Source organism: Eubalaena glacialis, chromosome 6, assembly GCF_028564815.1.
Source record: "Eubalaena glacialis isolate mEubGla1 chromosome 6, mEubGla1.1.hap2.+ XY, whole genome shotgun sequence".
Lineage (NCBI taxonomy): Eukaryota > Metazoa > Chordata > Mammalia > Artiodactyla > Balaenidae > Eubalaena > Eubalaena glacialis.
Window position 1 is genome coordinate 81,953,064 of NC_083721.1, and position 23,607 is coordinate 81,976,670.

Sequence of the window (23,607 nt, forward strand, 5' to 3'; positions counted from 1 at the left end):
GCACCTTTAAAGTGAATATACAATTTATTTAACATTCAAACTTCATTAAGACATGTGCAATATGGCAATTTTACTGGGGTAAACGTTTAACCCTATCTAGGATGATTGCTTGCTGGGGCTTAGCAACAAGGTCCAGTTCACACTTAGCACTAATTAAATACTTTATTGAATAAATATAATACCAAACAAAATGCATTCAAATGCTTTCTAAAAAAATCAATTTTAAAGGCCTTTCTATTCAGGCTAATGACAAACACAATAAAGGCAGATATGCTAGTTTAACATAATTGGCTGATTTTATACAGCACTTATATCTTTTAGTCCACAAGTATATTATTAAATGATAGAGAACATCTAATACAACCATTTCTACAGAACTAGGAAATAAATTTCTAAGAAAGAAAGATTTTACAGACCCCATCTTTTATACCCACCCCAACAGTCTAACTCTAAAGAGGATAAAGCCAACGACTTTCCTCACAAGAGCTCACGACTAATGTCGCTCTGCTATCAAAATCTGTATTTCTGATCCGTTATGAGCATTGAGACAAGATTCAAATATTCCCAAAGAAAGAAGCACAATGCACGTTGTGATCGCCTATTCAGCAACAGCGAGCACTGCATTCAAAACTATCTCATCCCAGGAATTAAATAAGGTCAGCCACATTCATTGGCATTTCCTCCACTGTAGTATTGTAGAAAGTCTCAATGTCACGAAGAATCCTCTTGTCTTCTTCAGTAACAAAGTTTATAGCCACACCTTTCCTCCCAAATCGACCCCCTCTGCCAATTCTGTGTAAGAAAAAGAAATCAGCAATTAGAATATACTATTTCACATGCTGCATGAACTACTGAACATGATGATCCACTTGTTAACCATCAGCTGCTGTTTACTTATCAAGGTTATAGTTCGTGCTTCTAATTGGAGCACTAGCTGCTAATCAATATCTAGAGAAAAAAATCTTCCTTTGCAGTTAGTGCCAAAAGGATTCAAGGCTTGTCTGGCTGCAAAATGAGATTTTATCAAGTATCTTGAGCATTATTTATTTTCTTTTTTTAAAGCAGATGACAATATTGTGGTTTTTGTTTTTTTTTTTTTAAAGCAGATGACAGTATTGTGTTTGGGGTAGTGAATTTAAAGCCCATACCAAAGTGGGCCAGCCAAGAGCAGATGTCAGCCTGGGACAGATGTAAAACACCAGGGATAAAACAAAAAGAACAGTTATGTAATCCATTTCGACGCACTTCTGGAACTGTAAACTGCAAATACAAATGCTGCAAGGTTAACTATTGTCTAAAACTTACAACTTTTTCCAGTGGGAAAACAAGTATTTGGTATGGTGACCCAAACTCATCACTGCTTTTTTGCTCAGTTTCACACGTTATATAACTCAAATTACTCAAACGTGTTTACCTCCAAAAACAGCTTTCTAACCTTCCTGATAGAAACCAGACAATACAAACCACCTAATAGGCTAGTATACAAAATGCCTTGGCTGGAGAATCTTAAAATATCAAATAATCATGACAAAAGAAAAACAAATATAAATACCGACTCGCTCTTTATTCAAACAGTGTGCTGTTTCGCTTATGATTCCACGTCCTAAATAACGTCAACGCCGTTTCTGAGCGCCATCTCGTCATCAACTGCTGCTATCGACCCCTGTATTTTTTAAAAAGTCTTTTTTTACATCATATAACAAAGTACAATTCAATTTATTTAGGGATAAAGCCACTATAACTAAACCAGGGACTGCTCAAATTGCTACCAGATGACACCAAGAAAATCCCAACTATAGAGGAATCACCAAGAAAGCGCATGGACACGGACACGAGCATCACTAAAAAATACAGCTCAAAAATAAGCTAAGACCAACCAATCTAAAACAACCATATCTGTATGTATAGAGTCCACAATTTGGGCAACATTCACAACCGTTTTCCCACTGTGTATGACCAATCTTCCCAAGTACAATTTTAATTACACCCTACCAAGTTACTATGTCGTATTACTCAATTCCCTGATTTGAGGTTACCTTTCAGACAAATCAGTCAGTAGAAAAGCAAAATATGAATTTTACCAGTCCAGTAAAGTCAAGATGCCATCTACTTACCTGTGAATATAGTTTTCACGATTGGTAGGTAGATCATAGTTTATAACCAATGACACTTGTTGCACATCAATCCCACGAGCCTGAAATACAATGACGACGATGTTCAAATTCTAATTGAAAAACCAGACACCTGTGTAATGTAGGCCACAAAATAGTAATGAACTATACTAAGTGGTATAGCTCACTGTGGAGTGTGGTCTTTTCTTTATTCTCCCAAATAGCCCAAAATTGGCAAAGGTTATTAAAAAACCTTCCCCCCAAACAAACTTTTGGTGAATTAAGAAGACCAGTGAGAGACTTACCAACAAGTCAGTAGTGATCAGAACACGGCTTGACCCTGATCGGAATTCCCTCATGATAACATCTCTTTCCTTCTGGTCCATGTCACCATGCTGCGAAGGAACAAACCTATTAATTCAAGAATCACCAATCAAATCAACATTTAATTTTATCAGCATGTATGAGACCAAGCGTCCCTGGCTGCTACAGGAGTACAGCAGACAGGTATAGTTAAGAAACAACTTTATTTTGAGCAGGGGGAACGACAACACAGCACTTAGCAGCTATATTGTAGTCTAAATCCTGCTTTAATGAAGGTACAGACTTCAGTTACCATTACTAGGTTAGAATACCTCTTACCAGAGCAGAAACTGTGAAATCCCTGGCATGCATTTTCTCAGTGAGCCAGTCCACCTTACGCCTTGTATTGAGAAAAATAACAGCCTGTGTAATCGTCAGTGTCTCATACAAGTCACAAAGTGTATCCAACTTCCATTCCTACAGTATTTCAGAGAAAGTTAACAGTAATTAACATGATTGTTTCCAACTTACATTCATTAGAAACTCATTATTAGATTGGTCTAAAGACATATTGCACCAAGTCTTAAGACAAAGGACATTGGACATTAAGAAAGAGGTCCACCCCAGTCCTTTACAACCTAGTGCAGTTACTCTTCTTCTTGTGTGTACTCTGCTAGCATTATTACAAAAACCAAGATGTGATCCTAGTTTCTGTAATTTTAGCATAGTGCTTATACAAGAAGGTAAAAAAAACCTGGCTACATTTTTATGTTTGACAATTAGACAAATTACCTCTCTTTCAACATTAATATAAAACTGTTTAATTCCTTCAAGGGTCAATTCTTCCTTTTTCACCAGAATTCGAATGGGATCTCTCATGAATTTTTTGGTCACTTCCAACACATCCGTTGGCATTGTGGCAGAAAGCAACACCACCTTAAAAAAAAAATTGATTATGGTGTCACACATCACACAAGTAGTTAGCACAACCTGCACAATACTCGAGGACAAAAAATCTTTGAGACCAAGCGTCTCTGTCTGAGCATGGAATTGTGACAGAGTTATGCATCAGTTGCTTTTGCTTTAAGCAGGGGGAACGACAATAGAACACTTCAGTTGTGTTGTAATAATACCTGCATTAACCCTAACCTCCAGCTATTTTAAGAGTGGGAGTGAAATAAAGCTCACCTGAATACTTGTATTTAATTTTTGGAAAATCTCATAGATTTGATCCTTAAACCCTCGGCTCAGCATTTCATCTGCTTCATCCAAAACAAACATTTTGATCCATTTTGGAGCTGTTTAAAAATAAAGTCATACTATCATCTCTAGGTTCTCAGGCATGCTATTTATAATAGTAAAACCAAACTATACTCGACAGCAATACTTACAAAGGTATCTTCTGTTTAACATATCAAACACTCTCCCTGGTGTACCAACAACAATATGTGGTGCTTCAGCCTGAAGTTTTTGCATTTCATTTCGAACATTGGTTCCACCAATGCAGGCATGACAAGTTGCCCCCATATAGTCTCCAAGTGCCAGAATTACCTTTTGGATCTGAAAGCCAAAAGCCTTAATTATTACCCAGCAGAATTACTGGTTCTGTGACTTAACTTCCAAAGCATAATGGCAAATATCTGGTCTACAAACAGCTTTAATGCATGCAGAGCACTTAACTACTTCCGAGCTTAAAATGCAGACCAATCTAAATGCCTCAAGATAAACTTCCCTGAAAACATCTTGTGCCTTGTCAAACTTGAGATCCTGTTGCCCCAGGTACCAGCTACGTAACTAAAAACATTTCCTACTGTTATTCTTCATTGTGTAGAAAAGTGTAAACAGCGGTAAAACAGTAATTTTTCCCGCAGTGCTGCGACGTATATAATCTTGGCTTTAATACAAGGTTTTCCTTCAAACCAATATGGCAGTGAGCTCTGAAAACACAGCATGCAACAGATACAGCACAAACTACTAAGACAGTCAAATAACATGTCACTGCAGTTTTCATGTTGCACAACTGCATTCAAACTTGAAAATGAGAACAGGTCTAGTCCACCCTGAACAAAAACTTCAGTTTCTCAATCTGTTACACAACCCTGCAAACCATACCTGCACACCCAGTTCCCGTTTGACTGTTTAGCTTTCAACAGAAACTCCCTGCATGCACGGACAGTTAAAAGGAGGGCTCTGTAGGACAAATTTATACTAAGCTTTAAATTCTTCACAATTGTGAAACCTGAACCCTGAACAACACGCAAGCAGTTTTTTTGAACTACACTATCAATACCTGTTGAGCCAGTTCTCTGGTGGGGGCCAATACTAGTGCTTGGGTCTCCTTGAACTCAATCTCCAACTGTTGCAGGATGGAAATAGCAAATGTGGCTGTCTTGCCAGTACCTGACTGAGCTTGAGCAATCACATCATACCCTAAAAAAAGTAGGATACACATTTACCGATCCCACATCAAACCGCCACTTCTAGTTTACACCACATATTCCATTTGGAACATGAATTACACCCAAATAATCAAGTGATCAGCAATGAGTATTCTCTTCATTTCAGGTCAGTCCCGAAAGATGATTGCCATCATTTCACTTTAAGGAATACAAATAGGTGCTAGTCCCCCAGAAGGTAATTTTCCCATATTAAAGAGAAAAAGGGGCAGGTCTATGCAGAACAGGGAATTCATTTTTAAGAAGCGCCAACGAGTTCTTTTACCTTTAATACACGGGATAATAGCTCTCTGCTGAATAGCTGATGGCTTCTCAAAACCATAAGCATAGATGCCTCGAAGAAGAGACTCCTTTAAATTCATATCATCAAAGTTATCAACAATCTCATTCCAGTTGCTCTGAAAGTTAAAAAAAAAAAAAAAAAAAAAAAAAAGAATAAACGGATGAACAAACTCACCTTTCCAAAGTTCCAAATTCCACTCCCATTTCTTACCTCGATGACACCATCGGGCTCCATTCCCTCTGGGCCGCCATGTTCTCTGCTGACAAAAATACTTCTGTTAGGAGAACGTCCCTTCCCCACACCCCTGCAACTGCACATTGAGGGGGAGAGAAGCCCTTTCTCATCCGGTCGCTCTCCCCCGCACGTGGACACTTCCCAAACGAGCAAAGGCAGCTGGTGCCGCAGGGCACACGATGTACTGCGCCGCCGCTCAAAGGTTAGGAACCGGGGACGCCCGGAAAGACCTCACGGACGCCGGCCCTTCCCCCCAGGCCTGAGCGCCAGGCGCTCCCCTGTCGCCAGTGCACCGTCTCGCGAGAACTCCACGCGCCGAGCTCCGCCCCTAACAATGCGCAAGCCGTAGTGATTGACGCGGGCCTAGGCCCGGCGAGGCCTTCCCAACGGTTCGCCGGGACTCCGGCCGCCGCTGCCGTCCTGCCCCCACCCAACCTACTGCCTAGCGCTCCCAAACCGCGCCGCTGGCCGCGAATAAAGCTTTTGACAACCCAGTTACACCGTACCGACTGCGGACTGCGCCACGGCTGCCACTAAATGCCGGGCTCCGTACGGGCAGGGGAAGCGGCCGCGATTTCAAGGCGTCTTCGGGAAAACACACTCTTTCACCACCCCGTTTTCTTACCCGTCTCCCCACAATCCGGGCCCTATCATGGAAGCTTCTCGAAAAACACAGGAGTACTGTACCCCAAAGCCACGCCTATGAACCCGGGGTTCCCTGCCTCCTCTCCATCTATTACAACCTCCTCCGGCGCCTTAGGACCTGTGCCACAGAGCACCACCACCACCACGGAAGAAGCGGCATACCTGTTATAATCCGCGGAGCCACCAGACATGATCCGAAAAACCACTCAGTGCCCGACTGGAAAGACAGAGGGGCTGCACCACCCGTTTTTTATAGGCTCGCGGCCGGGACCCGTTTTCTGCGGAGGAATTTTCCCGTCGTTCTTCGACCAGCCACAAAATTGTGATCGTGGGGTGCTTATCTCAGAAAATATCCTAAGCAAATCGGTGGGAAAACCCAAATTTAGTTATCTGTCGATCTGACGGCGTTGCTGAACATCCCAAGACCCTGGGGGGGATGTTGGGACTCTTTGCTCTGCGGCGGAAGAATATTGCAGCAAGCGGTAGGCAGAGCCGCGTCCCCCTCCCGCCCTGCTCCTACGGGGTTTCCGCGTCCCCGAAGCAGAGGCGGCCGGGCCCCCGGGCTGGACCGGGAGGCGGAAGGCTGGGGGCGCGCCGGACGGTTGGCAGCTCTGGCTTTCCCGCCGGCGAGTGGGACCAGGCTCGCCGGTCCCGCAGTGCTCGGTGCCGGAGGGGCAGGCACGTCCACACTCTGCACTGGAGGGGAATCGGGCTGTTCCGCTCGTTCCCACCGCTACTTAACTGGACGGTAAAGAGCCGCCTGGCCTTTGGCACGAGCGTTTAACATCCTTCAGACCTTGACAGTGAAACTCCTGCTCCGGAAAATGTCGGCTACCCAGCAAGTACCAGAAGATCCAGTTTACCGTCCAACGTGCAGGGCGAGAAGAAATATGTAATGTCCTCTGCAGATGTCTCTGGAGTAGCCAACTCCATTCTTCTCATGTTGCCTCTGGTCTTCTCTCGCTCTCTTTTTAAAATAATGCTTATAATTTTAACAGGTGTGAGAAATGCCTGATAAAATCATTGTAAACTTTTGCTAATGTAGGGGTAATGTGCCTTGTAACTCAGGAATTTAAATGGATGCTTCCGGCCTGTACAGCTCCATGCTGCCTTGGGACTACACAGGTTTGGGTTATGGTCTTTTTTTTTTTTTTTTTAAAGGCTTTTTGCGCTTTAATTGTTTATACATAATGAATGTTGATTTATTGAAATTGAGAGCAATACAACCCTTGCTGCTTAAATAAACTGCATGATTCGTAAAGCTCCAGAGGTTTTCACCTGTAGCCCTAACGCGGGCTCGTTAATAAAAACCAAAAATAGTATTTTTAGTCATTTAACTTTAAAATACAGTCCTACCCACCCTGCAAGATAACACGAATACTCAAGAAAACATTTTCTCATTAATTCAGAACGCCAACCTAAAGTCTGATAACGGGGACAAAAAGACTTAATTTTCTATATTTGTGTATTCAACATGATATCTGGTTCTAAATACTGCATTTTTTTCCAAAAATCATTTATTTATTTGAAAATGATCATGCTAGAAACTGTGACAAAAACTAATACCAAGATGACAAAGTGTACTTGGCCCTCAGTCTAGTGATGATGCTCCCTATCTACCCTTTATAATGTTCAAATCCAGATTTGCGGTAATGCCAGACGTTTTCTGAGAATGGAGGTCAGAGATCCTTGTTGGCTCGTCCAAAACCTACTAAAAATCTCCCGGGATCCAGGAAACTGAAGAAAATACTAAATGAGAAAAATGGCCAACAATTTAGTCTCACTTGAGTCTACAGGGTGAAATCAATCAACCATAGGGTGAAATCAATCAACAACACCTAATTGTTGAGTGTTTTCTTTAGGTTTAGCACTACTGTTACATGCTGTGGAGGATTTCCAGAGTTCCTTAACAGGAAATAATCAAGGGCTAAACTCTGGTTGAAGTCACAATTGCTCAAGGAGTTTCAAGGTAAGAAAGTTTCCTAATCCAAAATTCAGCAAAAATCCAGACCCACATTGCCAGCAACTCTACCATGTATTTCTAATAAATGCTGTGCTTACCACATTCTCAAGTGCTTACTAAATAGCATTAGTAAGTAAAAAATGAGATAAAGATCCAAACAAAACATACACATTAACAAAGTTTTGCATATCAACACAGAGCATACTGTGAAACTTTTCCACTTACCTGAGATCTAAAATTAGATGGCCATCTCTAAGTCAACTACAATGCTTCTTTGCTAACCTGGAACATGTGAGGCCATTTATACTGCAAATGATGCTAAAACTCCGCTTCTTTCCCTGTATGACCACCTAGTTTAGTTTTACTCTCCAGTAGCCTCCGCTGACAATTGTAAAGCCATCTAGCGATTGTAAGCCAACCTATCTGGGGGGAACATTATTCTGCCTGCCACAGCAACCAATCAACTTTGTTGAATAGTGTATAAAATAAGAACCAAGAAGAGACAGTAAAGGCACTGTTAGCATAGAGTAGAGTTGATCCAGAATAGCTTCTAGGAAGTTGTGAATTTTAATCCAAAAATGGCAAAATGATGTTTTCGCTTCTTTTATTCTTAGGTTAAACAGACTGATGAGGAAAAGAATTTTTTCACTGCTGGCAGTAATTCCTTACATATAGTAAGCCCTTAAATGTTTTTGAATGAATGAGTGAATAACTAGAAGAATAAATAGTAAAACTACAAAGATGAAGGGATATTATCTATTTCCTACAGTGAGTTGTACTGTTGATATGCTGTTTTAATTTCTTTTAAAGAGTAAAACTACTCCTGCTATTCATATTCAAAAAAGGACACATCCTGATGTCCCCTTCAGCTTATGTGACCATTTTTATCCCCTGGACTTGTAGGCCTGCATTTACTTACTGAAACGGTGATGATTTACATAAAGGTACTACTTCTAAGAAGAAGCTGTTTTAGACTGTCTGGACTGTAAAACAAAATGAGTTCTACTTGCAAGTTTTTATCTTTTTTGTTGCACAAACAATACTTTAAAAACAATAAAGGGCATTTTAAAAATAAAATTTCTCCTAACCCTACTACATTAAGGAAAAAAGCTCAGCATTTTCCTCCTCTTCACTGCTCCATCAGTTGCTTTGGTATTGTTACTTCTGCTGATGCTGTTTGTGAATTTTGTTTGGTGAATTTGCCCACATTTGAAAGTGGGCCTGGAGCATAGGCTGGGTGGTGGTGGTCCTTAGGTCCACTCCTTGCATCTGAAACTGGGGTGCAGTAGATGTAGAAGTGAAGTGGCAGTTTATAGACCTCATTTCCTTGGAATAAATCCAACCATTCTTCAACTATTCAGGCTTCATGATTTTTGCCATACTTGAGTACCACCTGAATTATTTACCTAATTTTTAAGTCAATTTGCATTTACTTCGCTTGAGTGAAATCGTAGGTTTAATTTCTTGTATTTTCTAATACTGATTAAAGTAATTACCAAAAAAAATCATAATAAATACTGTGTGTCAATATAGCTCATCTGAACTTTTCTGTTTGGGATACACTGTTTCAGATGGATTGTAGGCCTACTAAATCTGTAGTCATTAGCCAGACCAGGGCAGAGGCAAGTTAGATCTTGGTTTCCAGTTCTGAATTCTGAATGATAGGCCAACTAAAGTCTGTGAATAACCAACTAAATATTAATTGTCAGTTGTTTCTGATGAAAACTTTTTTTTTATTATATTAATAGGACTTCGAAAAAATAAAGGGGGTGGGCACTCTGCCATCTTCCTGAGTCCCTAGAAAGGCTGAGGTGATGCATGACTAGCTGGTGTTCCCTGAGACTGCCTCTGTTTGGGAAAGCCTTCGTGTCTGAAGAGAGAAGATGGTCAAGGCATAGTGCCCCTTTGCTTGCTAGAGGCTTCTATTTTTATTTTCCTTTAAAATTCCTTTGAAAAGTAACTTTAAAATTTTATACTCACAATTGACCCAAATAAAAGAAATTATATGGGCTGTAATGTCATTTTTTGGCGGGGGGCGGTGGTCAAGAAACCTATTACGTTCAACACTTGAAATTTTCAAAGTATTATCCTCCACAGTAAGCTCAGAAGTCAAGAACCAGGAATATGTACACTCTGGTGATATCAGGAATAAGCAGCCCAGACCAGTGGAGGAAAAGTCTTATTTAATTATAATTTGTAAGGCTCTGTCTCTTGTGATGTTCAATAGAAACACCGAAAATTTTCCTGAGATGTCCACTGCTACTAGCTGTTTTTCCTGAGCTGATCATTCATGTTTAAACTCCCTTCTATTGCAAAGCAAATATAACTTTGCAGTGTTTCTTTAATCTGCAGAATGAGTTTGCATAGAAAATGTAATTTGTTCACTTAAATTGTAGTTGACTTTAACAGCCTTGATTTTATATGACCTTTCTCTATAAGCTGATGTCTGTTAGTTGATGAAAAAACCCCAGGCCCTGTGTTTAGCTGTCTTTCTGCTGGCTCTGCAAGTAAAAAAAAACAAAAACACAAAAGATGATTCTAATAGATTTAACTCTAAACACACCTCAAAACTTGGTTCCTGGACAAGGTGATGCTGTGGTAAAGTCAGCTGGCAAACTCCTTCCAGAAGGCAAGGAGACGCTTGGGACTGAACTCCCTGTCTTGCCCAAGGAGGGGAAAGGCAGAAGATCCTTTGGGGCCTTGAATGGGAAGCTTCCTGTTTTTCCTGCTCTCTCTAATTTGGAATTAGCTGTTCAATCTGTTAGACTCACTGAAGCAGACAAAGAAAGGAAAATCTATCAAACGAACTAAATGAAGTTCTGAGGCTAAAAAGTAGAGTCAGGGAGTGCATTTCTATATGAGTTTAGATTAATCAGCCCAAAGGCTGTCTGATAAGATAGATGGATACTTGTGGACAGTGGGAATCACTGAGGGGCTAGACTCTCAACAGAATACAGATTGAGGAATAGGTACTACATTTTCCTTTGGGGCACCTATTTTCCAATTTGGGTTGCCTTCCTTCTTTGCAGTGACCCTGGTTCCTAGAGGTAAAAAACTGTGGAGGGGTTATACAGAGATTTGTACAGATTATACAGAGCTTGTATAGAGATTAAATGATTTACTTCAAAATGCTTGCATTTGAATGCATTCCTTGAGAGAACTGTGATGAGAATTCCCCCTGGGCTAACTAGTGTGAACTGAGGTTTCAAAGCTTCCCAGGCAACTCTGAATAGTTTGTGGATCTAGGTGGATTGTTAGGTTCCTAAGGGTATCAGTGGCCCCGCCTTTGCTCCATCCCACCCTCCTCCTTCAAATAGGGACCTTTGTCCCTATGTATTAAAGTCTTGATTTTGGTTAAAGTTAGAAGGTTGATATTAAACCTCTGCCATCTCTTGAAAGCTCACTAAGATAATGGTAAAAAGTCTTGCTGAAAAGACTTAAACACTCAAGAAAATTGGAAAAGAGACAACAGCTCACAAAACTTAAATTGGAAAGCAAATGAGAAAATGATGAGAAAATTAGCAGATGGGAGGAAGCTTAGTCCTAAATTCAGAGTGGGGAAAGCTGATAAGCAACCTCATTTGTATTGCAGAACAACCAAAAGACTCAGAAATTGGTAGGACCATGTTTTTTTGGATGTAGGGATGTGAGATTAAAACATGAACACTGGTTGAAAGTCTGTTGAAAAAGCAGTTAGAAACTGCCAGAGCAGAGAGGAGCAAACACATTTCTATACTCGGCCACGGCCAGGCTCTGCTGAATTCCAGCATGCCAGAGTAAGTGCCTGTGTTGCCGAACCCAGGTTCATGTGCGCAATGCACAGTGAAGCCAAACAAACTGAAACATCGGGGTTTGGAGCAGAGAAAGGTTTACTGCAAGGGCCAAGCAAGGAGTACAGGCAGTGGCCCATGCTCAAAAGACCCTGAACACCAGATCTTTGCTGACCCTGGATTAGAACCCCGTGGCTGTAGAGAAAACTCAGGAATAAAAAATAGACACTTCAGGCTGAAATCATTGGCAACCCCCCAGGAAGTAAAGAAGGAAAAATAAACCCAGGGATCAGAAAAGCCAACAGGCCAGTTAATTAAACCTTAGAGTGACCAGGAAATCCGGAGTTTCCTACAAGAATGGGAATTCCTTGAATGTGAAGTGGTGAGAAGAAGACTCATGTACAGCCAAAAGCAATTGCCCAGGGTCACAAGCACAGGGGCATAAAGAAGAGTGGCAACAATGTCTCCAAATGCTTATAAATCTGCATGACTTATGCTCCACTATTCATGAGGCCAACCAGAGGTCAAGGAGCAAGCCCTGGCCCTGTCCTTATGGAGAGGCCCCTTCACAGGATCCTGGGATACAGATGGTTGGACAATGTCTTCTCAGGTCTTCCCTGTGCACATGTGACCAGCCTCCCACCTCCTGAATACCAGTCCCAGGCCTGTGCCAGTCATAGTCCCTTTGGGGAGCTGCTGTGCCCACCGCCCCAACATGTGATCTACATGAAGGATCCTCAGGTACCTGGATGGGAGCCCTGGAACAGGAATTCTCCGAGGTCCAGTACATTCCTGATCCCTGCCTTTTTCCTAGCAGCCCCCAGCCTCCAGCTGCAGTCAACCTACTCTGACTCTGATTCAGATCCTGAACTCAAAGGAAGTTAGAACCTGGATCCCAATTCTGTCTGAAAGACAGTGCAATAGTGCAATTCTATACACTCACAACACCTTCCTTTCCCAGCCCAGTGCAATGAGAATAAATGTGAAATTAAATGAGAAAAAAAGAAAAAAGAAAAAGCAGACTTCAGGAATTCCACCCCTACTCCATGTAGTTAGGCAACTTTCTCTCCTTTACTCTGGCTAGTCTAGAAGTTTACTCTCCAAAGACAGTATTAATAAAATAGTAGATCTCTGGATTGAAGGCCCTCATGAAGGTGTACTTGAAATTTGGTGGTCAATGTAGAGAACTGTGATTTTACCATCTCATACTATTATTGGGGAAGGGCCATGTTCCCACTCAAAGGTCTACCTACTACTCCATAAAGAGGTGTTTTTTTTGCGGCATGCAGGATCTTAGTTCTCTGACCAGGGATCGAACCCATGCCCCTGCATTGGGAGCACGGAGTCTTAAACAGTGGACCGCCAGGGAAGTCCCCATAAAGAGGTTTTGCTATGCCATGGTGATTTACTTTTCTATTGGCTGCTACATCGCCAGACCTGGTTAAGGCCTACCACAGGCATATACTGAACAACATATCTTATTTTTGGCACCAGATGGAGAGTTCTGTTTGGGCTTTATTAAATTTGACATTAAGCAGGGATATTGAGTAGGCAGTTGTATAAATGAGTCTGGGGACCTGAAGCAGGGGGGCAGGAGTAGGAGAAGAAATCAGGTCATCAGGTCCTAAGATCTCAATTTGGGAGTTGTGGCATATGAATATTTAAAATCACTGTACTGGATAATATCACCCATGGAGTGAGTGCAGAATTATAGGAGACTGAGTGGAAGACTGAGTCCAGAGGCACTCAACATCTGAAGGTCAGCAAAGGAGAGAGACCACAAAAAAGTCTGAGGAGAGGCCACTGAAGTACGAGAAACAAGAGGAAGGTGTGACAAACCAAGAGAATAAAGGGTTTCAAGGAAGGCATGCTCAACTGTTCAAATGCTAACAAAAGACTGAGTATCTGACTACTAAGAATTTACCACTGGGTTTGCAAGATGAATGTCATTGGTAAGGTTGACTGGACCAGTTTCACTGGTGGGGATAAAAGCCTAATTTGTGGGGATTAAAGAGAAAATAGGAAATTAAGTTCCATGTGTAGTGGACTGATATGATCTGAAAATCTACCTGTAATAACTCTCGATATGCTAGATGAATTACAACAAAATTATTTTAAATTCATAGCTGAACTTGCAAGGCAAAAGGTATATTGCAGATACACAAAATGAAGATGGAAATAAACACAGGACCAGGATGCATGCAAGCTGACTCCATGGCTACCTAAGGGTCTAGCCTAGGGGCTTCTCTTTTGAAAAATCACCTTTTTATTTTGGAATAATTTTAGGTTTGCAGAAAAGTTGCAAAGATAGTACACAGAGTTCCTCCATATACCCCTTACCCAGTTTCCCCCATTGTTAACATCTTAGAGCCCAGTTTCTCATAGAGGTTTGGAGATTGAATTTCTTTTACCAATGAAGTCCCCCAACCCCAAGGTGGGAATTTAATATAAAAATGTGTCCAAGCCCAGTGACACCCCAAGACTCTTGTTGGAAGTCAACAGAGAATGGATCTGCCAGGACTCTTCTTCACCCAGGGCACAATGGGTTCTCTCAGGAAAAAGCAAGCCCTGCTACAGATCATATGTTTTGATCATAATCGAAACATATGTGGAAACAACTCACCCTGTTGAGAGTCAGCAGTTACAACAAGCAGTAGGACTCAGTGGCCATGCACTTCTGGTATTAGAAAGACTATCTGAAAGAGAACACAAAATAGAACACTTAAAATGACTAAGACATTGAATAACTGAATACCTAAGAAAAAGACAAAATAGCATAAAAGAATAATCTGGAAGGGGGATGGATGGGTGGGTGAACAGAACACCTCTTCTTCTCCAGTCTCCACCTCTCTCCTCTCCCTTGTCCTCTCCTTTTTCTCCTCCCCTTCCTTCTTTTTAACCACCATAAATGTGGGAGAAGAGCCAAAAATCCTATTCTAGCTTACTAAAGAAAATTCACAAGTATTTATATCTTTCAGAAAAAAAAAGACAATAATTTACTTATTACCAGACCAGTAACTTACTGAGAATGACAACCAGAAAGAAATCAAACTTTAGATGATAAAGGTGATGAGGAAAAATCATAAATTTTCTATGACAAGACAATCAAACTAAGATGGAAAGGAAAACGCCCCTCTTTGTGGTGGGCCTTTCCCAATGCGCAATGTGCATCAGCATGATACATTAACCAGACCTCCTCAAACCAGGACGATAAAATCAACTGTTGAGAGAAATGGCCCCTTTCTTCAGACACCAGCATGGTAATTTTAAGATTAATATTTCTTTTTCATCCCATACAGGGGGTCACATTGACCAAAGGCTCACTCTGTATACACGTAACTGACCAAAACATCTCTGATGAACTTGATGTACAATGCTACCCTGTAAATGTGATACATAAATTCTGTCTCAGGAATGTATAAAACTGCACCTTTAACTCTTGACCAGTGGAACAGTTGTCAGAGCTTCTGCAAATCTGTGTCCCGGGTTATAATCCTCTTCTTAGCTTGATTGTGACTTGATTTTCCGTCAGCAAAGGTAACTTATATGAGATACAACAACAATCTCTGAACTAAAATATTTCCAACTTACCACACAATTTTTCAGCTCCTAATTCCCTGAAAGTCCACCAATCCACTTATATAGCTCCCTCCTCTCAGGGGAGTACAATTTGACAACTTATTTTTGCTTCCAAGATTTTATCTTTTGTGATTTCTATGTTACAAAATCTCTCTGAGGATTCTTCAACATGAAGGATTTTGCAGACATCACTTCCACTGGCACATCTTCATCCTTGGTGTCACAACCACTTTCCTCATTTATGTCGCTAATTTCACCTTCACAAAGTTCCCCTGGCTGCATGCCTGGAGTCTCAAGAATGACAGCGGTGTCAACATTCCCCCGGCGGTATCTTCTAATCACTTCCAATTTCACTTCACTTCTAGCGATATCACTTTTCCTTTTTTTTTTTTTTTTTTTTGTGCTGCACTTTAATCTTTCTTGGACAATTCTTTCAGTCATTCATTTCTGTAAAATATCAGGTGGGCTTTATCACTGGAAGACAAAGCAGCAACTGCATACTGAATAACAAATGCACGGTGACTAGTCATCAACAGACTTTGAAAGAATTGATGTGATTGGCTACAGATCATGATACACATCTCTTATTTCCCTAGTGCTTTGAGGACAGTGAAGTTTGTCCTATGTCATTACTCACAGGTATTGGGGGACTGGTCTTAATTTAGACCGCTGGAACTGAAATTTGTGCATATCAGAACTGTGCAAAGTGAGGAGTTATTATACTCATTTCCCAATGAGAAAGTGATCAAATCGGTTTCTGGCAGAAGAGGTTATCAATGCAGAGGTTCTACATTAATCATTTTGTAGTCTTTGGAACCAGTTCACTCAGGTCAAAGGTGAAACCTTGGGCTTCCCTGGTGGCGCAGTGGTTGAGAATCTGCCTGCCAATGCAGGGGACACGGGTTCGAGCCCTGGTCTGGGAAGATCCCACATGCCGCGGAGCAACTGGGCCCGTGAGCCACAACTACTGAGCCTGCGCATCTGGAGCCTGTGCTCGGCAACAAGAGAGGCCGCGATAGTGAGAGGCCCGCGCACCGCGATGAAGAGTGGCCCCCACTTGCCGCAACTAGAGAAAGCCCTCGCACAGAAACGAAGACCCAACACAGCAAAAATAAATAAATAAATAACTTTATTAAAAAAAAAAAAGGCGAAACCTTGATGTATAGCAAAGGTAAGTCTGTATTTAAGAGAAATGAAGTACAATCTATTTCTTGGAAACAAGTAAAGTTTGAACCAAGGGCTTCCTGTTAACAAGCAGGCAGGTTGAATGTTCCATTGAGAATTTCCTGTTCTCTATTAGTTCCTCCCTTCTCCTTCTCCCCTCCTTTTAGTCATTGAAACACTTCTAATCAGAGATTTTTAAAGTTTAGCCTTCAGAATCACCCAGGGCTTGCTAAAACACAGATGACTGGAAATTCACATATTCTGACAACCTCCCAGCCGATGCTGATGCTGCTGGTCTGGGGACCACACTTTGAGAACCACTGCGTTTGATGGTAGACTCAGGAATGGAATTGAAATCTCTTTAATTAAGTGGCTAATTCACAAATTTTTTGACTAGCAAAAGCTTGTGATCAATTGATGAAACATGAATACTTCTCTCAGGCCATAATTTAAGTCCCTTAAGCCAAATCCACAATTCTACAGATGCCACTTTTTCCAATGTGAATTCAGTGTGCCTTATTGTACACCTATACAAACATTTAAAAGTCTTCAGAATACTATCTAGCTATTTTGAACATTTACAAAAATATTTGTGACAAACATTAAAATCTAAAGACAAAAAATACAATTTGTTTTGCTGTGTAACAGAAAGAAATAATGTTTATGTTCTTAATGGCTTGCTTTTTGAATCAAGTAGGTTTATTTTTATTTATTTTTTTATTTTTGACTGCGTTGGGTCCTTGTTGCTGCACACAGGCTTTCTCTAGTTGAAGCGAGGGGGGGCTGCTCTTTGTTGCGGTGCACAGGCTTCTCATTGCAGTGGCTTCTCTTGTGGAGCACAGGCTCTCAGCACGTGGACTTCAGTAGTTGCAGCATGCAGGCTCAGTAGTTGTGGCACGCGGGCCCTAGAGCGTGCGGGCTTCAGTAGTTGTGGCTCGCAGGCTCTAGAGCACAGGCTCAGTAGTGGTGGTGCACAGGCTTAGTTGCTCCGCGGCATGTGGGATCTTCCCGGACCAGGGTTCAAACCCATGTCCTCTGCATTAGCAGGCGGATTCTTAACCACTGCGCCACCAGGGAAGTCCGCCTGAATCAAGTAGGTTTTGAAACATAATTTAAAATCTCACAGGAAGTTGGAATGAAGTCTGTGGTGTAGTAATGCACCAATGCTAATTTCTTATCTTTGATAATTGTAATATGATTATGCAAGATGTTAACATTAGGGGAAGCTGGGTGAAAGGTGGTGTACAAGAACTATCTGTATTATTTTCGCAATTCTTCTGTAAGTCTAAAATTATATCACAATTTTAAAAGTTTTAAAAAACTCATAGCAAGAAGAGCACTCTGATATATGTATACTTATATATCGAAAAATGTTTTCATCTGCAGAAAATTACTTGGGTTTCCTCACTTATCGCTACAGAATAATTCGGTTGCCATGTTCTATTTCTCATAGTCTCAGGATAATTTCAGAGATAGTCTAACTGGATTTTATTGGGATACCAATTGAACTTTGGTGGAGGTGTAGAAAATGCCTATGGATGAGGTTTTCTGAAATTGGTAACATTTACTATTATCCGCTTCAAAATATGCTTATTTTTATTTTTTGAATAGGTAATATATTTATAAGACCTAAAGTTTAAAAGGTACAAAAGTGTATATAGTGAAGAGCCATCCTCTTACTCTTGTCTTACCGCCACCTACTTTTCTCCCCAGATTCAACCAATAATATTATTCCTCTGTATCCTTTAGGTATAGTTGTTAACACATAAGCAAGGAAATGCATGTCTATTTTACAGAGAGTGATAGCATAGTTTACTTCTGTATCTTTTTCTTTTATTTATTTATTTTTTTACTTAATATATTTTGGAGATACAGATTCTGTATCAGTGCATAATAGGCTTCTTGATCCTTTCTTGGGTCTGCATTTTATCCTGTTGTATGGATGTACACAGTTCCTTTCACTCATCCCCTTCATGGATATTGAGATGCCTCCCATCTTTTGCTATTACACACGATGCTGCCATGAACAGGTTTCCCCCATCATTATTTGCACATGTGCAGTTATATCTGCAAGAAATGTAATTCAAGGGTCATGTATGTGACATTGTAATTTGGAAGAGTGTTATTATATGAACTTTTTGATAAGCAATTATAAACTTTGTACAAAATGCAAAAGAACAAAAGGGTAAATGGTGAAAAAGAAGTCTTCCTCATACCCCTTTCCCTCTAGCTCCTCTCCCCAGAGGTACCTCTGCTACTTGCTTCTTGGCTATGGACAATATTTCTGGCCACTTTAATCCAGTTTTTCAAAATCTTTAGCCATTGGGTTGGTCCTTCCTTCTTCCCTGCCTTCTCCTTCTCCTCTCTTTCTCCTCCTCCTTCTCCTTTTTCTTCTTCTTTAAGATTTCTATTTTAACATTACCCTTGATTAAGATGGAAAAATCAATGCAGGCATTGCTATATATGTGTAAGGCCTTAAAACAAAATTCTTTTACAATCTCTCCTGCGAAGTGTATCCAACTATTGTTAACAGACAAGGGTATTCCAAACCTGGGAATAAACTGTCTCTTAGAAGTCTTTTGCGGATAGTCATTGTGTCTACCTTTCTTTGTTAGTCTGGGGAGCAGCAAAGACAGTTGAGGTGAAAATGACATCCTGTGAGTGTCCAAAGCTTCTGAATTTGGGGTCAAGTTGTAGAAATGGGTAATATATGAAAAAGTAGCCCTAAGAGACTGGAGAGTTGATAAAAATAATAGCAAAGGTGACTAAAAATTAGAAGTGGGTATTTTATAACAGCCATAGAGAGATAACAGTGGAAATCATAATAATTCTTTTAGCAGTCAGGAACCTGGGTACAATCATGAAGCACTCAAAAGCATCACAAGGATCAGTATAAATATTGGCACACTTGCAAAAAGGGAGAGAGCACACACAGAGGTGTGACAATCTTTGCTCCCATGTCAGAATATAATTTAGGCAAAGAACATTTACCTGCTTCATGTTGACACTAGATGACATACCCAGAGACCAATTTTCTTTTCCCAAACTGCAACTCATCTCTCCTCTGTTATATATAATTTTTTAAAATTATTAACCTTGATGTAACTTTGATATGTACATATGCACTCACACACATATATAGTCATGTAAGGTTAAATGACAATACTTAAATCTTTAAAACTCCAGCTCTTAAAACAACTTTATCAAGTATATCATAATTTGATGTTTATATGCTTTTTAATCTTAACTTGAGTATTCTAAAGGAAAAAAGTGTTCATGCATAAATAAGAATACATATATAAAACCATGCATAGGTGTTGTGTAGGAGCTATGCATTTTATTTTTTATTTCTCTCTGTGTTGGGAGACCATTCTCCATGGGGTTCTCATGATTCTGCACATCATAAGAGCAGAAGCAATGATTAACTTTGTTCTGGACTATCTTTCAAAGATGTTTGTACAGTGAACAACCAGGAGATAGAGATTGTGTCTTCCTCCAGAGCAAAGGCTGTTTTTATTTATTGCCCATCGTAGTGATGTCTCCCTCCAGTACAAAGTTCAGGTGGGCTTACTGTTCATTATAAAATGTTCGTGTTCTTCAAATTCAGGGTTCCCCTCCTGTAATGCAATCCACTGTGTGGGCAATGCGGGTATCCCCTGACCCTCTTTGTGTCACTCTGTGGGAACTGGCACTTAGGGGACTGGTGAAATGCTGGGATCGCTGGGAGTAATACTATCTCTGACCCAGGTGTCCTGTGTCTTCTGCCACCGTCCATGAAACTGTGGAAGGCTAGCTTGTTGGCTGAAATTAGAGTAAAATCTTAGATTCTTCACAGTTCTTGGCACTCTGAATTTTATTTTATTTTATTATTTTATTTGTTTGGCCACGCTGCATGGCATGTAGGATCTTAGTTCCTAGAACCAGGGATCGAACCCAGGCCCCCTGCAGTGGAAGCACAGAGTCTTAACCACTGGACCTCCAGGGAAGTCCATTGGCACTCTGAATTTTAATATTTTTCAAAGTCTCAGGTAAATATTGATTCTTAACTAGGTATCTCAATAAACTATTAGTCTAAGTTTCCAAAGACAATTTAAGATTTTAGAAAAATATATTAAGTTGGCATTAAAGTTCACTAAATACTATTTAAAAACTTTTATCAGAAAGATATCACATCTTCTAAGTTTACACATAAAGGGAAGTGAAGAAACTCTCCAGGTTCTCATAAATTGCAATATCATCTGAGGTTTTCAAGACAAGTTTCTAATGACACCAATCATTCAGATAAAAACTCAACTCAGTTGTACGCCCATATTCATGTTTATATACTGTAAGCAATAATAATTTATAAGGCAAGTGTTTAGAATTTTGGAGTTTTCATTTAATTTAGCATTTTGTAAAATGTTGTATTTCTCACATTTGCTAAGTTTGCATTTTTATTTCTCATATAGCAAAACCAGGAGAAGATATGTAGCTATCTTTCACACCCAGAATACATAAAACAATTTATTAAAGTATTTGAGTAGTATCACATAAACTTAGCTTATATTTTACTTTTTATTCATGCATTTAAAAAGTAATATGAAAACTCTATGAATCTTCATTAAACGGATTTTTAAAAGTCTTTTCAGTTGGAAGCTGTGTCTTTTTAAAAAAATCATTCTATATATATATATTTTTTTTTTAATTTATTTTGGTTGCACCAGGTCTTAGTTGCGACAGGCAGGCTCCTTAGTTGCAGCTCACAGGCTCCTTAGTTGTGGCTTGCAGGCTCCTTTGTTGTGGCATGCAAACTCTTAGCTGCGGCATGCATGTGGGATCTAGTTCCCTGACCAGGGATTGAACCCACATCCCCTGCATTGGAAGGCGGATTCTTAACCACTGCACCACCAGGGAAGTCCTAGGAAGCTGTGTCTTTATAATTCATCATCTTACAAATGGAAAGGGTCTCCTGTATTTGTTTTTTTCTTTCCCTTTTTGTAACTACTCGTTGTTGGCTTGTTGTCAATTTTCCTACCTCTATTTTTTATGTTATAAATAAGAGAGACAACAGGTCATTCAATGAAAGTTAAATTTTCCTTTTTCTCATCTAAAAATATTTTTGAGAGTGTTTATATTAGAAAACAATAGACATACTCTTTAAATTTTCATTAATAACTTAGTTACCTTTATATCATAATTTATATGTTTTAAGTTTTATTTTGGTCAGAGTTTTAACTCTCATCTAAAACTTAAACTTTTCCACTTGGAAGGCACCTTTTCCTAGGGAAAAGACTTTTTAAGTTTCAATTTTCTGAAGACTAAACCTTAACCTACTTGATGCCTTTCTATAAGCCATAGAGTATAAGTTTACTGCCGGGCACTTGCAGACAGAGTGACAGCCCAGTATCTATCTTTCCTCACAGCCTGGAGATTTTTTCCTCAGGCGTAATGTCTCATTTTTTTTTAGAATCTTTATGATCTCTTCCCCTAGACTCATAAGTCTTAGTGGTCTTTTGTCACCAATTATAGGAATCCCATTAAATTTGAGATATTTTACTGGACTTTATTTTCTAATTTCCTCCATGGGTGAGTCATCCTATATAATGCAAAGGCTTCTACCAAGGGAGGCTCTGTCCTCTGTCTTTTGTGGCATATCTACACTGGTCTGCCAGAACAGAAAGCTTTTACTGCCAAAGCCTTCAGAAAGGCTAGAGTCCCTTTTGGGGTCCTACATCCTCCTGGGTACATATGGACTTTCACATAGAAAAATAACCATGGCCATATAACGAAAGGAATCAGTAAGCTCTTAGGCAAACTGAAATGATACAGCAGCCCTGTAAGAACAAGGAAAAGAAAGGATGCAAATGTATTCATTAAGAAGAGAAAGCACGTTTTCCCAGTGGACTTGAGTTTCCTATAAAGACCTTCACTTCTTTTTTTTTTCAATCTTTAATTTTTTAAATTGGGGTATAGTTGTTTTACAATGTTGTGTTAGTTTCTATTGTACAGCAAAGTGGAGTTCCCTGTGCTATACAACAGGTTCTCATTAGTTATCTATTTTATACATATTAGTGTATATATGTCAATCCCAATCTCCCAATTCATACCACCCTCCCTTCCCCCCTTTGTGTCCATACGTTTGTTCTCTACATCTGTGTCTCTATTTCTGCCTTGCAAACCAGTTCATCTGTACCATTTTTCTAACTCCACATATAGGGGTTAATATACAATACTTGTTTTTCTCTTTCTGACTTACTTTATTCTGTATGACAGTTTCTAGGTCCATCCACATCTCTACAGATGACCCAGTTTTGTTCCTTTTTATGGCTGAGTAATATTCCATTGTATATATGTACCACATCTTCTTTATCCATTCATCTGTCGATGGACATTTAGGTTGCTTCCATGACCTGACTATTGTAAATAGTCTTGCAATGAACATTGGGGTGCATGTGTCTTTTTGAATTATAGTTTTCTCTGGATATATGCCCAATAGTGGGATTGCTGGGTCATATGGTAATTCTATTTTTAGTTTTTTAAGGAACCTCCATAGTGTTCTCCATAGTGGCTATATCAATTTACATTCCCACCAACAGTGCAAGAGGGTTCCCATTTCTCCACACCCTCTCCAGCATTTACTGTTTGTAGATTTTCTGATGATGCCCATTCTAACCGGTGTGAGGTGATACCTCATTGTAGTTTTGATTTGCATTTCTCTAATAATTAGTGATGTTGAGCAGCTTTTCATGTGTTTGTTGGCCATCTGTATAGACATACAGATGGATGTCTATTTGGAGAAATGTCTATTTAGGTCTTCCACCCATTTTTTGATTGGGTTGTTTGGTTTTTTGATATTGAGCTGCATGAGTTGTTTGTATATTTTGGAGATTAATCCTTTGTCCGTTGAGTCATTTGCAAATATTTTCTCCCATTCTGAGGGTTTTTTCATCTTGTTTATGGTTTCCTTTGCTGTGCAAAAGCTTTTAAGTTTCATAAGGTCCCGTTTATTTATTTTTGTTTTTATTTCCATTACTCTAGGAGGTGGGTCAAAAAAAATCTGGCTGTGATTTATGTCAAACTGTGTTCTGCCTATGTTTTCCTCTAAGTTTTTTGGTGTCCG

The 23,607-nt window shown here is 39.9% G+C and overlaps 1 protein-coding gene, 1 long non-coding RNA gene, 4 other non-coding genes and 1 pseudogene across 8 annotated transcripts; 2 read left to right on the plus strand and 5 right to left on the minus strand.

Annotated features, from left to right (window-relative positions):
• Positions 1 to 5: 5 nt before the first annotated feature.
• On the minus strand, positions 6 to 6,273 carry EIF4A2 (eukaryotic translation initiation factor 4A2). 3 transcript variants are annotated; one of them, XM_061194365.1, is made up of 11 exons: positions 6,195 to 6,271; positions 5,364 to 5,412; positions 5,136 to 5,268; positions 4,705 to 4,844; positions 3,806 to 3,974; positions 3,603 to 3,712; positions 3,207 to 3,350; positions 2,754 to 2,891; positions 2,417 to 2,506; positions 2,115 to 2,194; positions 6 to 792 (listed from the first exon to the last, which is right to left on the minus strand). In XM_061194365.1, exons 1-11 carry the CDS (start codon positions 6,221 to 6,223, stop codon positions 648 to 650), a joined length of 1,227 nt encoding a protein of 408 aa, XP_061050348.1. In that variant the 5' UTR covers positions 6,224 to 6,271; the 3' UTR covers positions 6 to 647. The 3 variants fall into 3 exon arrangements, with proteins under 3 accessions (XP_061050348.1, XP_061050349.1, XP_061050350.1); XM_061194366.1 differs by having other exon boundaries at positions 5,364 to 5,409; positions 6,195 to 6,256; XM_061194367.1 differs by lacking the exon at positions 6 to 792 and adding an exon at positions 1,512 to 1,663 and having other exon boundaries at positions 6,195 to 6,273.
• LOC133094166 (small nucleolar RNA SNORA4) lies at positions 2,251 to 2,390 on the minus strand. Its single transcript, XR_009701384.1, has one exon. It is a non-coding gene; the product is annotated as a small nucleolar RNA SNORA4 (small nucleolar RNA).
• LOC133094154 (small nucleolar RNA SNORA63) lies at positions 2,571 to 2,702 on the minus strand. Its single transcript, XR_009701373.1, has one exon. It is a non-coding gene; the product is annotated as a small nucleolar RNA SNORA63 (small nucleolar RNA).
• On the minus strand, positions 2,981 to 3,159 carry LOC133094184 (small nucleolar RNA SNORA81). The gene has a single exon (XR_009701399.1). It is a non-coding gene; the product is annotated as a small nucleolar RNA SNORA81 (small nucleolar RNA).
• On the minus strand, positions 4,946 to 5,014 carry LOC133094188 (small nucleolar RNA SNORD2). Its single transcript, XR_009701403.1, has one exon. It is a non-coding gene; the product is annotated as a small nucleolar RNA SNORD2 (small nucleolar RNA).
• A 270-nt stretch (positions 6,274 to 6,543) lies between the features above and the next one.
• LOC133094001 (uncharacterized) lies at positions 6,544 to 10,004 on the plus strand. Its single transcript, XR_009701345.1, has 4 exons — positions 6,544 to 7,157; positions 7,895 to 8,001; positions 8,610 to 8,669; positions 9,744 to 10,004. It is a non-coding gene; the product is annotated as an uncharacterized LOC133094001 (long non-coding RNA).
• A 523-nt stretch (positions 10,005 to 10,527) lies between these two features.
• LOC133092996 (putative uncharacterized protein MSANTD5) lies at positions 10,528 to 12,650 on the plus strand (annotated as a pseudogene).
• The last annotated feature ends 10,957 nt before the right edge of the window (positions 12,651 to 23,607 follow it).

Excerpts from the sequence above, each read along its gene's own strand:
- EIF4A2 (XM_061194365.1), bottom strand. The coding sequence starts at position 6,223 with ATGTCTGGTGGCTCCGCGGATTATAACAG. Across the intron at positions 5,413-6,194 it reads GGCTCCGCGGATTATAACAG|CAGAGAACATGGCGGCCCAG; the intron begins GTATGCCGCTTC and ends TATTTTTGTCAG. Across the intron at positions 4,845-5,135 it reads TATTATCCCGTGTATTAAAG|GGTATGATGTGATTGCTCAA; the intron begins GTAAAAGAACTC and ends TACTTTTTTTAG.